This window comes from Pollicipes pollicipes, unplaced genomic scaffold (assembly GCF_011947565.3).
Source record: "Pollicipes pollicipes isolate AB1234 unplaced genomic scaffold, Ppol_2.1 Scaffold_4219;HRSCAF=4965_pilon_pilon_pilon, whole genome shotgun sequence".
Taxonomy (NCBI): Eukaryota; Metazoa; Arthropoda; class Thecostraca; order Pollicipedomorpha; family Pollicipedidae; genus Pollicipes; species Pollicipes pollicipes.
In genome coordinates this window covers 24,310,885-24,325,888 of record NW_023596448.1, presented here as the reverse complement: position 1 = coordinate 24,325,888, position 15,004 = coordinate 24,310,885, and the positions used below count along the sequence as shown (strand labels likewise).

Below are 15,004 nucleotides of genomic sequence, written 5' to 3'. Positions count from 1 at the left end.
TAACTCCAGTTAGGAACCGACAAGTGTCGTTCTAACATAACATCGGACCTTGGGATAACCCCAGTTAGAACTGAATGAGATATCGTTAATTCCCATAATCGATGCTATTCAAATCTGTGCGACCTTTTTAGAAATTTTAGTTCAACATTGAGAAAAGCTTTTCTATGGGCCTCGTAAAGGCGGTAGCTCATTTAGGTTTTACGGCAACAATTTACTTATGACTGTGTTCCATTTGGTGCACGTGCTAGCTGTCATATTATGCACGCCATTGTGCCATCTACTTTCCAGTTTTGATTGAATTCGTCGATATTTGAGTGCCTCAGCTTCGTCTCTGAATAGCATGAACAAGGTAAGTGATTATATCATAGCTCAATAAAGACTTAGTTTATGTTTGATGTTGAATTCGAACTTCATAATTGGCCAAGCACATGTCTTCTAAACAACTGTTATGTGGAATACAACATGGAGGATATCACAATAATGCTGTGAAATTGGTCCGATATCATTCAATAGAATATAAGGATTCATGAAGCCGACTCAGCGGCATACCATATGAGAAAAGAGTAGCAACTGGCTGACCCGGATAACTGACTACGGCAATGAACACCTTGTACGTGGCATTACAAAATTTTAAAAACTTTCGCAAAGTCTCGCTCAAAGTCCACTTTTGTTTCATACCGTTTACCATCACTTTCTTACGCAAGCCGCCTGACTGAGCTTGAAGACATCTCCGGTAAAAGCGACTCTTAGAAAGCACCTTCAATGAGGTATAACTTGTCTACTAACAGTCAAAGCATTTTAAGATGTTTCAAACCACTTATCATGCACCTATTCTGCGCGATGGAAACAGCAGTCCTCTATTGCCTGTAGATATAAACAACCTTAGTTATTCGCACCTTCAAAAGTCGATTTTTGCCTGCCAACTGCAGTGCCTCGCAAGTCAAGTAAAGGGGGTGCGAAGGGGGGAAGGAGGAGAGCAGAGAGACAGTAGGAGAGAGAGAGAGAGAGAGCAGAGAGAGAGCAGAGAGAGAGAGAGGAGAGAGCGAGAGAGAGAGAGAGAGAGAGATAGCGCGAGAGCGAGAGAGAGAGAGAGAGAGAGAGAGAGAGAGAGCGGCGAATAGAGGAAGAAAGCGAGCGAGAAGCGATAGAGAAAGAGATCTACATCCCTCTATCTCTCTCTATCCTCTCCATCTCTCTCCCTCCCTATCTCTCTCTCCTCTCTCTCTCTCTCTCTCTCTCTCTCTCTCTCTCTCTCTCTCTCTCTCTCTCTCTCTCATCTCTCTCCCTCTCTCTCTCTCTCTCTATCTCCCCTGGGTCCCGTTTGCTCACAAACCGGTTTTGTCCTCTGATGACGCTCTGCTCCCCCGGATGCTGGGATTCCACTGGCGTGTTGACATCGAGTCAGGCCACGCATACAAAGCACAAAATGGAAGCCAATAATGATTCATGAGTAAGTTTAATCACGCACCAGGCACAGCCGGTCACTAAAACCCAGATAACAGGAGCAACGAAATGATGTAAGCGTGTTTTAGGTACCTCACATTAAAATTTCAGGTAACTAGCACTGTGAGAATTTCAGTTGACTCACATTCTAGCTTATCAAAATTAGTCGATGCCGTTTTGCATTACGCTGGCTGAAATCCGTGGCGTTGACATTGTATTGACTGCCACGGCTACAGCCCCCCCCCCCCCCTCACCACGCCCACATACACGTCAGTACCCCAGCGGGCGTCGTCGGCTCCGCAGTGGAGTGGCGATGTCCTCTGATGACAGCACGCGCCGTGTTAGTTCCCGCTCGGCCTCGGTGACGACTGTTCAGTGTGGAGGGAAGGGAGAGGGGTTCGCGTTATAATGCCAGCATTAACCAGACTTGTATGCCACTGGCTGACAGCATGATTGACAGACAGCTGCATCATTCCTCACATTGCTTAAAATGGAAGATGTGGTTATCCGGCGGCCAGTTATGATGCATCACCTTCAGATAACGACGGTCAAAGGTGTTCGGTGCACAGGTATTTGACCCAGTGTATCAAGCTCCCTTAATGGCAAGCCTTGCACTGCCGTTCATACGTGTCCCCGGTCAGCAATGATATTTACTTGGCATTAAAACGACCGAAATCCACCAGCAATCTGGTGTCATGGAGAAAAGCATTGCTCTATGATCCAAAACTTCTTCACGGGGAAAACACGGCCGGGAAGAAAAAAGCTGACGTTTTTGCCAAAGTGGTCTTCACCAATTGACACCAGCTCCCTTGACACATTTCGATCACCACTGTAAAATGCTTAATCCTTCGACCAAAAATGATATAGGCGATAAGTTTACCTGGCGGAAAACTGAAACCGTGATCCAGTCTACACACAGCTGGTCGGATGCACCTTAACTGGGGATGTTTCCTCTGCGCCATGCCCCCGCATACGGCCATAGACGAGGAGCCACAGGAGCAGCGCCGGCGATGATAGGATACGGGGCAATGGGTGGTCCTCCTCCCCCCTCCGTAGGCGATCGCTGTCACCGAAGAGGTGAAGGATGTGCAGCACAAATCATATTCTCTCAGATTTTGTTTATCTGCGTGCGGCATATTTTTGTGCACCATACTCTAGGTCTACTTGACCATACTTACATAACTCGGCTGAGATAGCTCTCCGGGCTATCCTCCCTCGGTGTGTGTCAATATCTGCCACAAGAACTGTCTTGTGTGCTTGTACATATGTTAAACATCACGTTCGTTATACTAATACCCCGTCTAGATTACCCAAAAAATTGCTGCACAAGTCGCTTATGTTTGCTGCATCCGTAACAAAGGCGAATACGTGGGACATAATTATGATTCTAGATTCAAGGTAACGGTTTGGTTCGCGGGCGTTTGTCTCGCTACGATCCCGCGTGACCCAAGGTCACGACTTGCCGATTGCCATCGTCCTCGGAAGCAGCGTGGGGCCATCAGGGGGAATGGAGAGTGTAGCTCTACGAAGCGAAAAGCAGATGTCACGATAAGCGGACGCTGGCGAGGCTGGGCGGATTTTCCCGAGGTCAGGGAAGGGAGGAAACGGAGTGAGCGAAGGGGAGCGAGGGGGAATCGGGGCGAACGCGCTCAGTCTGGATCCACCGGTGTACATGTTTTAGCATGCTGACTCATCGTGATGAGTCTTCAACGACCGAAATATCGCCAAGCTGCCACAGTGATCTTGTGGCGAGAAGGGCATGACAAGGTTTGGACGAATGAGAGGGGCAAGGACGAATGAAAGGATGATGCGCAAGCCGCGATGCAAGGTTTGCGAGACAAGTAGTCGCCAGATAAGATAAACCTGCATTTTTTTATTTTGGCCCATGCCATACGAGCAGTTTTTTGATAGGGTATGGAGTAGGCTGCAGGGCGCTCGAGATACAAGCTCATAGTTTCGCGGAGAGACAATCCCGTTGTAAACTTGCTAGTTTCAGTGGAGAGAAATCGCGGGATGAGCACGGCTTTTAGCTCACGCCCAACACACTGAAGAAATCTGTACGCCGCAACTGTAAACACAATCATACGGTGACTTAGCTCTAGAACAGGATAATTATAACTTACACAAGACACAAGGCACTAGAGGTCCCAGCAAAAAAAAACATAAGCCGATTGCATCAGAACAAAATTAAGGTGGAACTTGGGCCTTTAGCGGTGATTTTGAGTCACTGCCAGCTATGTACCTAACATATATAAACAAATCTCGAATGAAGCACATACGCTCAATGCAAGCATGTGTTATGTTTTCAAGTTGGCGAATATGAACAGGTGTAATGTAAATCAGCTCCCGCAAAATACAGTGACTGTCAGCCACTGCAAGATGATTCAGACAAGTCGCCTTCCGCAGAAGGCAGTCAGTGCTAAGTTTCGATTGGAGCTCATGTTAGCATGTGATATCATGTTATCATGGGACTCCCAAGTCCCAATGCATCGCTTCCGTCCGAGGTCAAGACATGCAACGGCTTAAAACGCGCCAGCAGTTATTTTCAGCCTCATCGAATCTTATCCACAAGTGATTCGAAACTTCTGCCCGGATGAGTTTGTCAACACGTTTGCTCTAAGTAAGTCACTGAATAGGCTGCGCCAACGTGACAACGATTTTTAACACGCACCAAGGCGTCCGGCTGAATACGACGTCTCTCGGGTGGGGGTCAAAGTCAAACTCCAGATCGATGGTCCAGCTTTCGCTAAGACTTTACGCAACCAACTTGAAGCTGGACACCTTTACTAAGCAAAACGCCATTGGTGTTCATTTCAGGTATGTGACTGTATTAAAACTTCAGAAGGTCATGATGACCAAAACCTGCGAGATTGTTCTGATTTTTTCATCTCAATCAGCGTCAAGGATCACGCCAGTCCAAAAAAGATGATCTGGGTCACTCTAGCTTAGTGAGCTCTTCTAACCTTGATCAAGCTCAAATAACACATTTGTGGCTTCCGTCAGCAAGAACTTCAAAATGAGCGTCAAAAACAACCCCCACTACGTAAGGTCTCTTTAAGAAAACAATAGGGTTTTGACCTCGACCTGACTTTCATGCCTGACCCAAGGTAACAAAGTTAGGAGGTAATCCTAAATTCAATCGTATGGTTAGAAGGAACCCGTCTCAGAGACGTACTGCTATGTCCAGCACTCCGTTGTCGCATCAGATTAACCGATATCTTTGGGATTGCATTCGCTGACAGCATGGGTTGACCTTGACCTTCCATAGATCAGCGACTATACAAGATAATTCCATTTTTAAGCCAAAAACATCAGGTATTTTAATTGGCTAAAGCTATGAAAAGTTTTGGCAATTATGTTGAGAAACCTTTGGGTGGAAAACTGATCTCACTTGGGCGCGTTTTTTAAGCAAGTATTCGCATGAGTCATTTGCTCGAATGGTACCAGGCATTACACATTCATTCTGCGCATCAACTGCCGGAGGCCAGAGCTGTTTACCACTCACCAGCGCGGTTTTTGCGCCATGCCGCCTCTCCGACCCGAGCGATGGCGGAGTTCACAGTCGGCTGCCTTGACTCTGCTGCCGTTCCCCGGCGTGGCAACAGATCTTACCGGCCAGGAGTGATCCGGAGGTAAACAGCCTGGGGCTATTGGCCTGTATGGGCCGGCGCCGGGTTTTCCAGAGGTTATTGACTCGAGGCTGAGCGAAAGGCGCACACACGAGCGGCCCGGCCGGTCACAGAGTCAACTCTTCAGGCCTCAGCGTGAGTGGGCCTGAGCTGTAGGAGGCGTTCAGTCGAAGGGCGGGAACGTTAGAAATCCTCGTGACTGGACCACGGGGGAGAAAATCGATGAGCAACGGGCCGGTGCAAGGCTGGTCTTCTGGTCACGCAATGTCTACGGGCTTGGCTAGCCGGGGTAGACCTCCAGTTTGGAGTGAATCAGAAAATGAACGCCCGGCGCATGTCTTGATTATACCGATATGGGAACGGAAAAGCAAAGACCTAATCTTCGCGGCATAATATGTGTGTGTGACATATATATATATATATATATATATATATATATATATATATACATTTATATGTGTGAGCGTGTATGTGTGTGTGTGTGGTGGTGTGTGGGTGTGTGTGTGTGTGTGTGTGTGTGTGTGTGTGGTGTGTGTGTGTGTGTGTGGGTGTGTGTGTGTGTGTGTGTGTGTGTGTGTGTGTGGGTTGTGTTTGTGTGTGTGTAATTTACGGCATGATGATGCTATGTGATTTGATGCCAGTATGGTTATAAAGCGCCCGTAATGCACGTAAATAACCCGATTGATTTGTAAGGGGTTTTATGTCGTACCAAGTAGAGGTATCTAGCGGATTCAAAAATTTTGAAGCCGCTAAAAATTTCCAAAACTCATTTTGGAGATTGGACGGGCAGGAAAGGGCATGGACGGACAATCCTTGGGATTTTGCGCACAGCCAATATTGTTCTCTCGCGTTGCAGTGTTTTGCACCTTGACTTGTTTAAGCAGATACACGTCACTTACGCACGATATTTCTTTTCTATTCATTCCATTTTCGTGAGTGAATGCAACGGCACAAGTAGTGATTGGGGTAAGTGGATAGGGTAAGAGTTATTTGATATGACGAATTTCAAAATTTTGAGGAACTTGATCATTTACACGCCTTTTGGACGGACAATTGTTCATCCTTGGACTATGGATTGGACTTTAATCAAGAACTTCCATAAAACGGCACCTCTGGTACTTATGTTAGTAAATGAGAGTGTCGTGAACTGAGATCCTGCATTCCATAATTCCTCGAACGTGGAATAACTCTGTGTATCGGCTGACACAACTATGGCATCACGAAATAAATTTGTTTCGTTCGATGCAGGAATAGTATACAACTGAATCCGGCACCATTTATTCTGTATACAGGTAACGGTTTGCAGTCAGGGGTACACCACTAAGACCTTCAGTAAGATCCATGCTTCATACCGAGCCTATGTGTTCCGTTTGTTGCGTACCTTTGATGCGACACGGGCTGTCCGATTGTCGGCGATTAGCTTCGAACGTATGGAAGTTTGCCTTGTGAGTTCAAAAGAACTATTCCCAGTTCATGCAAACATTTTCTGACCGTGCGCACTAAAAAAACGCACCCTAAGTACCAATTCTTTGGCATCACACGTACGTATTGTGGGCCCGGGGCATCTTTGAAACGCGACCAGAGGACAAACAGCTGAGTGGCATGGCATGACTAATAAGCGGAACAGCAGCAGTTGTAACAGGCGCGAGCATTGGCTCTCTTGCCGGCATATTACGAAAATCAAAACGAAAATCATTTTGGTTTTGGAAGCACACCTCCAGTCTGCACTCGCAAGACTTGTGGGTTGCATTACTCATTGGCTTAGCTTGGTGTTGGTTGCGAGAAAATCTCTCGTTTTCAGCATGCGTCGGTTGTGATTTTATATGTAGCTCAGCCGCGGCTCTGCCGACTATGCTGCAGTTAAGGAGTGCTCGACAATTGCATGGGGTTTTGAACTAAAACAGCCATCTTGGAGATCATTCGCTGCAGTTTACATCCCTGCCTTTAAGACGAAAGCCCTCTAATTTCTGAGCTATACGTCCCCAAAGATCTGCACAGTATTTCGGGAAGAGTTTTTAAAGGTCACCCAGGCATCCATCACGCCATAATAAAATCAGTCACGTTCTGTCATTCCATTGGCCATGTGCTGATCAAGGCTAAGAAAATATAAATATCCAGTTTTCCATATCTGGTGTTTGTGAGCACGATTTCCAGATATATCGGCCTTCCAATAACTTTCAATTATTGTTATGCAAGGTATGATGACGCAATCAAACAATGAAGTTTTTAAGGGCATATTTACCCATAGGAGAAATGGCGTTGTCTAGAGCAGCCTTTTCCAACGTCATGTCTGATGTTTGCATCAATATCTTCAAATGTGGAACAATCTCTTATAATCTAGATAATATAAATAATATAATATATCTTATAATCTGTTAAAATAAGGATCTATTTCTTGTCAACATCGCCGCGGATTTTTCACATTTCAGAGTGGGCCCAGGCCCACCCGAATCGAGTTATCCTTGTGAAAAGATCCGCAATTTGAGAATATCTGGGACCTGAATAGCTAGAGCGATAGCAAATCTCACGAGCCTGAGGCGTGGGCCCTGTGTCAACTGTGTCAACTCCACTGAGCCCTGTGTCAGCTCTACCATTCGATCGTGAAATGTCGGGCCAAAGGCACGATTTTGTGACGAAAGCTTAGCGTGCCGCAGCGGTAGGCACTACTCATATCCTGCGTTCTGAAGCCACCTGACCTTTGGTGCGTCCGCTGCCACCGGCCACGGCAGCCATTCCAGTCAGGGACAAAAAAGCGAGCGCTTAAGGCGGCTCGAACTCACCCAGCCACGGAAAGGTGGTGGGAGGGTGTGGGGGGGGGGGGGGGGCAGTTCAGAATGCAGACATTCCAACCTGCTGTTCAATCGTGGCGCACAAAGTGCGCACAGCGCCACATTTGTACATACTCCCACAATCATCATAATACGCATCAGACGTATATAGTGAATTAGTGAATACGCACCATATAGTGAATTGGGCTACAGGATCAGCGAGCTTGAATCATTCATTATTCGGATATCGTTTTCCCGTCACCGTCTTCTCAGATTCGGGGCATCTCCGTATGCACTTGCATGCTTGTCTTATTCATCCACCAAAAAGGTCAAGCCCAGAAGCGAAACTAGCTTCTTTCTGCCTGCTATGTTCTCAAGCTGCGATTTAAGATACCGAAGATTGCAGTTTTGTCTGATTCGCTCACCATGGCAGAGCGCCAGCTGAATGTCGCAGGTCAGCATGATGATGCATGCGTCTGAACTCATACCCAAGTGAATGATCAATGCTCTCATTTTGGTGTCCGCTGTGGCTGAGCACGCTGCACTCTGCACATTTTCTGAGCTTCCTCACTCTCTACCCGGCATCAGCAGTGGACGTGGTTGGCCATGGAGGCGACAGAAAACTTTGTTCAGTCGTATGGGCGTTTATTCACCTAACACCACACCACAGGTGAGATCGAGCAACAGATGATCAATGCTGCCTCGCCTGTCTCGATCAGACATCAGCACGCGTCATTGGAGACAGCTAGCTCAGACGCATCGGGGATAAATAAAGCATTCCGCCATTTGCGTGTACTATACACCGCCCTCCATGAGATGAAAAAATCATCCCAAACTATGCCAGTGGTGGATCAATGCCTTCCATTACCGCCATATTCGGGTCGCTCAAGGATATGAACGATGACGACGTCACGTTATGTTCATACGTCTTATGAACAGATCAACAACTGAGCTTCTGATAATCCATCACACACGCCACTAAAAGAAAGGCGCAGGGCATCCACTAGTAGTAGCCCCGCCTGGGGTACTGTTGGTAGCCGAAGCCAGCCGGCCGCTGGTAACCACCGAAGCCGCCGCCAAACGACTGCTGGTTGGAGACGGCGTTGGTGTTGGAGAACTGCTGGTTTCCGAACAGTCCCGACGAGCCGAAGTTAGTGGCGCTGGCTGAGTTGGTGCTCCGGGCATTGCCTCGCGCTGAGCCCTGAAACGACACATCGCCGTTATTAATATGAACGAATGTGATTGTCACGCAGAATGAAACACAGTGGTTCTTGCCTCTCGGTATGCCAGGTGGAATCATAGAAAAAGAACAGCACAGAAGTATTGTGTTCTTTGTCCACGCTATGCAATAGGTATATAAAAGTATATATATATGGATGGTTACATGTAATTTGGGCAATTGATGAAGTCAAGGTAATGTTCAGCCTGCAGCCTTTTAACAGTATTAGTCCACAATTTGTATCCAAGCAATCTCTACCTATCTGCACTTACCGAGGCGGTGGCGCTGACTTGTGTGATCCGGGAGTTCTGGAAGGGACCACCGCTGACCCCGGACACCACATTGCCAGCAGCATTTCCGGTCGCCTGACCTCCCTGGCCAAACAGACCACCTGAGTAGAAGCCCCGTGGCAGCGCAGCGGCACCAGCAACCAGGCAGAGCACAATGGCAAAGGTCTTCATGTTGATGCTTGGATAGCTGTAAACATGATAAGGTCATTTTGATGGCTGGAGAGCTGTAGACCTGATAAGGTCATTTAGATGGCTGGCGAGCTGTAAACATGATGAGGTTTACTAAAAGCTTGCATGTGGAGCACGTGCGTTAGGGTGCTCGTTTGGCAAAAATCGCCTGCTTGTCACCAAATGCGTGTGCCGCAGGATAAACAACGCCTGAAGGATATGGTGTCTGATCAAGTCTGTTACGTTTCAGCAGAATGACAGCATAAGCTCCGGGAGCGGCTCTAAACACTGCCAATGCTCAAGATGGCTCCCGCATTTGAAAGTCACGTCGAGCTTTGAAGAACTCACCGTGAGGAGGTAGCTTCGCAGGCCAGGAGAGCTGGAAAGTGTCTGATGCTGCTCCCTCCCCATCCTGACTTATATGCCAGGATCCTGATTCGGCCAAGTCCCACTGAGTGGGTGTGAAGACGGGATTCCCTGGCCGGAGCGTGCCTCGGGCCATCAAGTGGAAGACGGGTGCGCCGGCCGGCGGTAGCCGTTAGAGGTGCGCATGGTCCATGCGCACTGCTCACAGCGTACCCCACGAAGCGGAAACGGAGCCATTTTACATTCAGAAGAATTTTCACATTCTTTAACTAATGTTTAGTTCTATTTGAAATAGCTCACGATCAAATGACAAGTCACGTCAACTGACCGACGCGTCAGATGTACTCGCAGTGTAGTACCACAACAGCGAAATACCGCTCCTATACACGCACTCAGCGCGCAGGAACTGCAGCGCAGCAGCATTCTTGCGCACGCAAGCGCAGTCAGAAGTCAACATGAAAAACGAAGTGAAGAAGGACGGCCCTCCTCCATTATGTTCCCCCATTCCACTGCCGTTTCTCACTAAGCATGCATGCGCATTGCCTGGCCCTGTTTTAATCCCAGTGTGGTCCCTTACGCGACACGCTGTAAAACGTTGTTTTCCGCTTACACTACCCCTTTTGCTCGGTGACAATCACCTTATCCTTTTCAACAAACAACTCATGTCCTCAAATAAACAGACATATTCTACTCTTTGTAGACCTCTAGGCGCCGTCAACCCATTCCTGGCGTAATTTATGTTTGATCAAATCGTCACAAAACCATTGTGTTTTGCGACCGATCATCACCCGACCCACAAATCCGATTCACAAAACAAAGCATTTCCGTTTCCAAAAACTTGGGAGTCAGGGTGAATTTGATGCAAAACCCGCGAATGCTACAATGTTTATCATGGATATTCCGACGGCAGTATTTTAAATGAAAACAAAATGGGTTTGGGCGATAGCCGATGGAGCTTAGGAAGCAGAGCAAGTGTGATCAGCGAAAGTCAAGAATCACAAAAGGAAGGTATTAAGAAATGGCACTGTGACTGTGCAATAAAAAGGATAGCTAGAGTCCAGGGTATTAGAGAGGAGGGTCTACAGAGTAATTTATCAAAATGAACTTTGGGGTGATGCGCATTATGCTTTCCTGATTCATCTGGCACGCTTTTCTTTGCCACGATGCTTTCTTCGGCCGCCAAAATTTTGAGAGTGTGGGTCTGAGTAGGGGGTTAATGAAAGTCGGACATCACACACGTAGTGGTATGGAGACGGTATAAAAGCGGCGATATCTTCGCACATGTGGCACGGGTGATTTGAAAACATCTTTTTGGTGTCCGTGTTTTCCGCTCATCTTGGGAAAAATACAATCAGAAGCACTTTGTTATCACTAAGAGTCGAGGTCCACCAATTCGAGGACAAGCGGTGCATCTAACAATGTAACCATAAGCCACGTGAATAGATTAAGTGAATGGTAATAAATGCGCCAAAATAAAACTGAGCAGTGCGGCGCAATCTGCACCGATAGCCAAAGGTGTGGTATCACCACATAGCCTGCAAGGCTGCTGCATAACCGAAGCCCTAGAGACGCTGCAAGCGCACGGAAACAGCGACGCAGCAGCATTAACACGCGCTGGGGGGAAATTTGGGCCCCCGGCTGCTTCTCAAAACTAAGTTCCGAATGATGCAGCATGGTCACGCCAAATTTTGCAGTACTGTAGCCAATTAAATAACCAATCGTGTGATGTAGAAAGTTAGATGTGCCTTGCAAGTTCGCTGACCTATGGCGGATTAAAGTCAGGTCACGGCTCTAAAGGACGGCAATGCCTAGAGAAATCGTTCAATCGGATACGACAGCAGGGTCTTTGTGGAAGTCATACATCTTTGAGGTGGTTTCTCTGAATATCAGACAATGAAATTAAAAATCGCGGGTTATTCCATTGATCTCGAACAAGGTATGAAGGCCAGGTCGAGTTTAAAATTGCATTTCCGTCAAAACCTTACCATTTCGGGTAGTTTCTGACGCTCACTTTGATTTATGGATCACAGGGAGGTCAGAAACTGTGCTTTTGAACTTCATACAGATCATAGGTGGTCACTGGCCTAGAATGACCCCAATAAATCCTTTGTTTCTAACAGCATACCGTCTGGCCCAATCCTAGACGTTTAGTGAAGTTAAAAATATAAACAATCTCACAGTTTTTGGTCAAATAAGGTCACTAACATCAAATGCATTCCAGTAATTTTTGATGAGTACAGGTATCTAGGCTAAAGGTAAATGCATGAGGAGCTCTGAGGAAAGCTTGGCCACCAACCTGAAGTTTGAGCTTGTTAACATATGGGCACTTGTAATAACCTTCCACGAAATATTTCATCACGACAGTTCACGCCATACTACACTATCACTGGCCGCGAGTCCATGAGTGCATAACATCTAGGCTCGAAACCAATGGTCACCATTATGCCCTCGGTCACCGAAATGAATGGCGATACGGATGAGCCATGCGCATCTCTAGTCCGAACGACTGGCCGCACCGGGCGTCTTCCGCCAAAAGCCAGCGGCGTACCCTGGCTAGGGAATCCCACGTACACGCCCATTCAGTGGGACCACCCCCCCCCCCCCAACCCGTTTCGTCGCATATAAGCTAGGTAAGCGTCTGAACAACTTCAAAAGCTATTCAGCTCTCCCGCCGAGCACACTAATTCCTCACGGTTAGTGACCAGAACTCGATGAGCTCCCTTTAATGCTTATGACGTAAGCCAATATGCTTCCCGCGATTTTCAATGTAACCGCTACTGCCTTAAGGGCATGTGGCGTTAGTCGTAAGCAGACGCAATCCTAGCAATGATCAAATTACTTTCATAGGTACCATGTATTCTGTTCGGTATTTACATGATGTTTTACCAATTGTTGCTGAATTGATTTGCAAAAATATGTGTGCGAGTTTCCTCATCTTATGATCCGCCGCCACGTTTCCAGCTCCCTCCAACAATGAAGACCGTCGCCATCTTGTTCTGCGTGGTAGCTGTCGCCGCTGCGTTGCCACAGGGCTTCTTCACAGGTGGTTTGTTCAGTCAGAACGGCCAAGCGACCGGAAGTGCCGCCGGCAATGTGGTGTCCGGGGTCAGCGGCGGTCCCTTCCAGAACTCTAGGATCACGCAAGTCAGCGCCACAGCCTCGGAAAGTGTACCTGCTACCGGATAAACCGCAAAAAATACTGAAAGTTAGTCCCAGTAAACTGGGAAAGCACGGAAATTTTGGTATCATGTTTTTGAAGCAGTTTTGGACGCTATACTACTGCTTGAGCCTCAGAATGCTTACGATGAAATTGCACAATCCAAGAATCACAGTGTCCGAATGGACATATTTATCATCACCTCCATTGGTATATGCCAGTTGTATCTTACATCAAATTCACCCGTTCTTTCAGGGTTCAGCTAGTGACCACGCCGCAAGCTCCAATGTCGCCAGCGCCTCCAACGTCGCTTCCTCGGGGCTGTTTGGCAACCAGGAGTTTTCAAACACCAACGCCGTCTCCAACCAGCAGACGTTCGGTGGTGGACTTAGCGGAAGTTACCAGCGGCCGATCGGTCAATTCCGGCGGCAGTACCGCAAGCCGAACTTCTACTAGTCATGATCTAGCTTGGCCTAGTGTTCGGGAAGTCGCCAGGATATATGTTTCTCGCGTACATAATGTATCGACATTCGCATAGTGACTAGATTCATGCCCATGGTTGTGTTTCACCTTCATGAAATGAAATAACACAATATTTAACTGCTGCCTTCTGAAACCATGCATTTCTGGTGTCAGCTATGAGCGCTGAAGTCGCTTCTTACACATGCAGCTGAAATGCAAGAAACGCACACGAAAGGTTCTTAGATTCGCCATTAGCACAAAGAAGTTGAGCAGAGCAATGTGCATCAACGTTCGCTGACATTTTCTGAGCCCCGATATGTTAAGATACGAACCACTATGCATCTGTCATAACTGGATAGCTATAAAAAGGAAGATAACATTTTTACCACCCGCCTAGTAAAACAGTTTCAGGATCCGTGGATAAGCTAGACGTTTAGTTCATTTAGGTAGGTAGTTTACAGCTGATCTCGTTTAGACTCGTAAACAGTTCACATTTAGTAACATCATTGCATCTATACAATTTTGTCCTGTCTTCTTTATGTTGTCTGGAACGTTTCTCGTCGATATGGCATTCAAGTTGTACCTTATTTCCATTGCCAGGTGCAAAGACCATGAGAGAAAAACAATTGGCATAAAACAACCTATCTGATGCATTTGGACCAAATTGATTCGGCCAGGTCCAGCACGCTTTTCACACATACATACATACACACATACTTTTCAAGTCTACCACACACGTAAGGGAAAGTAAGTTTCTACTTGCACGGTTGTCAACTCTTTCCTAATTTCAAACTGACGAAAACGAAAGACGTTGTCGTATCCGTGGCCTATATAGCGTTAGTCATCAACGACTTACCACAAAAGTGATCAACTAAGTGAGCTCACGTCCCAGGAAATAGGTTTTTAAAATTTTTGGCCTTCTAAGGACAGTCAAATGCAGGCTGGTCACGGAAGGATCAGGCTGGTATCGGCCAAGTCATGATATGACGTTGCAAGGTAAAGTTGGGTCGCAAAATGATCCCTTGAACTGCTTAAATAAAAATTACTCCACTGGATTCGTCAGGATCTTTGCAGCAAAATTTGCTTGGCACGGACTTAAGTGATATCTACAAAACATTTGATACAATGCTCATAAAGATGTCAGCACAACCATCACCTCTCCCTTCCAAGACTCAGCACGCTAGAGCCACAGGGTGGTGGCATTTGACAGCCCTCGTAAAGCCGCACCAGAAAGATATGACCTAAACGATAATGAATGCGATATTTGACCGGCCATATGAGGCCACGACTTTCAATTAGCTCTTTGTAGAGTCCGCATGTCATCTCAAAGCGGAATGCATCTTGGAAAACTCCTCGACTTTTCACTGTCTCCAGCTGACACTAGAAATCTATGACTTCAAAAGGCTTCCTTTAAGTACTGTATATATTTCATTTCATGACGATGAATCACAACCATGATCATGAGGCTAGCCACAATGCGAATGACGATGCATCGTGTACGC

General features: G+C 46.9%; 1 protein-coding gene across 1 annotated transcript; it reads right to left on the bottom strand.

Moving 5' to 3' along the window:
- Positions 1 to 8,470: 8,470 nt before the first annotated feature.
- Positions 8,471 to 10,018, bottom strand: LOC119095834 (uncharacterized). The gene is made up of 3 exons (XM_037218685.1): positions 9,866 to 10,018; positions 9,332 to 9,536; positions 8,471 to 9,041 (listed from the first exon to the last, which is right to left on the bottom strand). The coding sequence occupies exons 2-3, from the start codon at positions 9,518 to 9,520 to the stop codon at positions 8,844 to 8,846; spliced, it is 387 nt and encodes a 128-aa protein (XP_037074580.1). The 5' UTR covers positions 9,521 to 9,536; positions 9,866 to 10,018; the 3' UTR covers positions 8,471 to 8,843.
- Between the last annotated feature and the right edge of the window lie 4,986 nt (positions 10,019 to 15,004).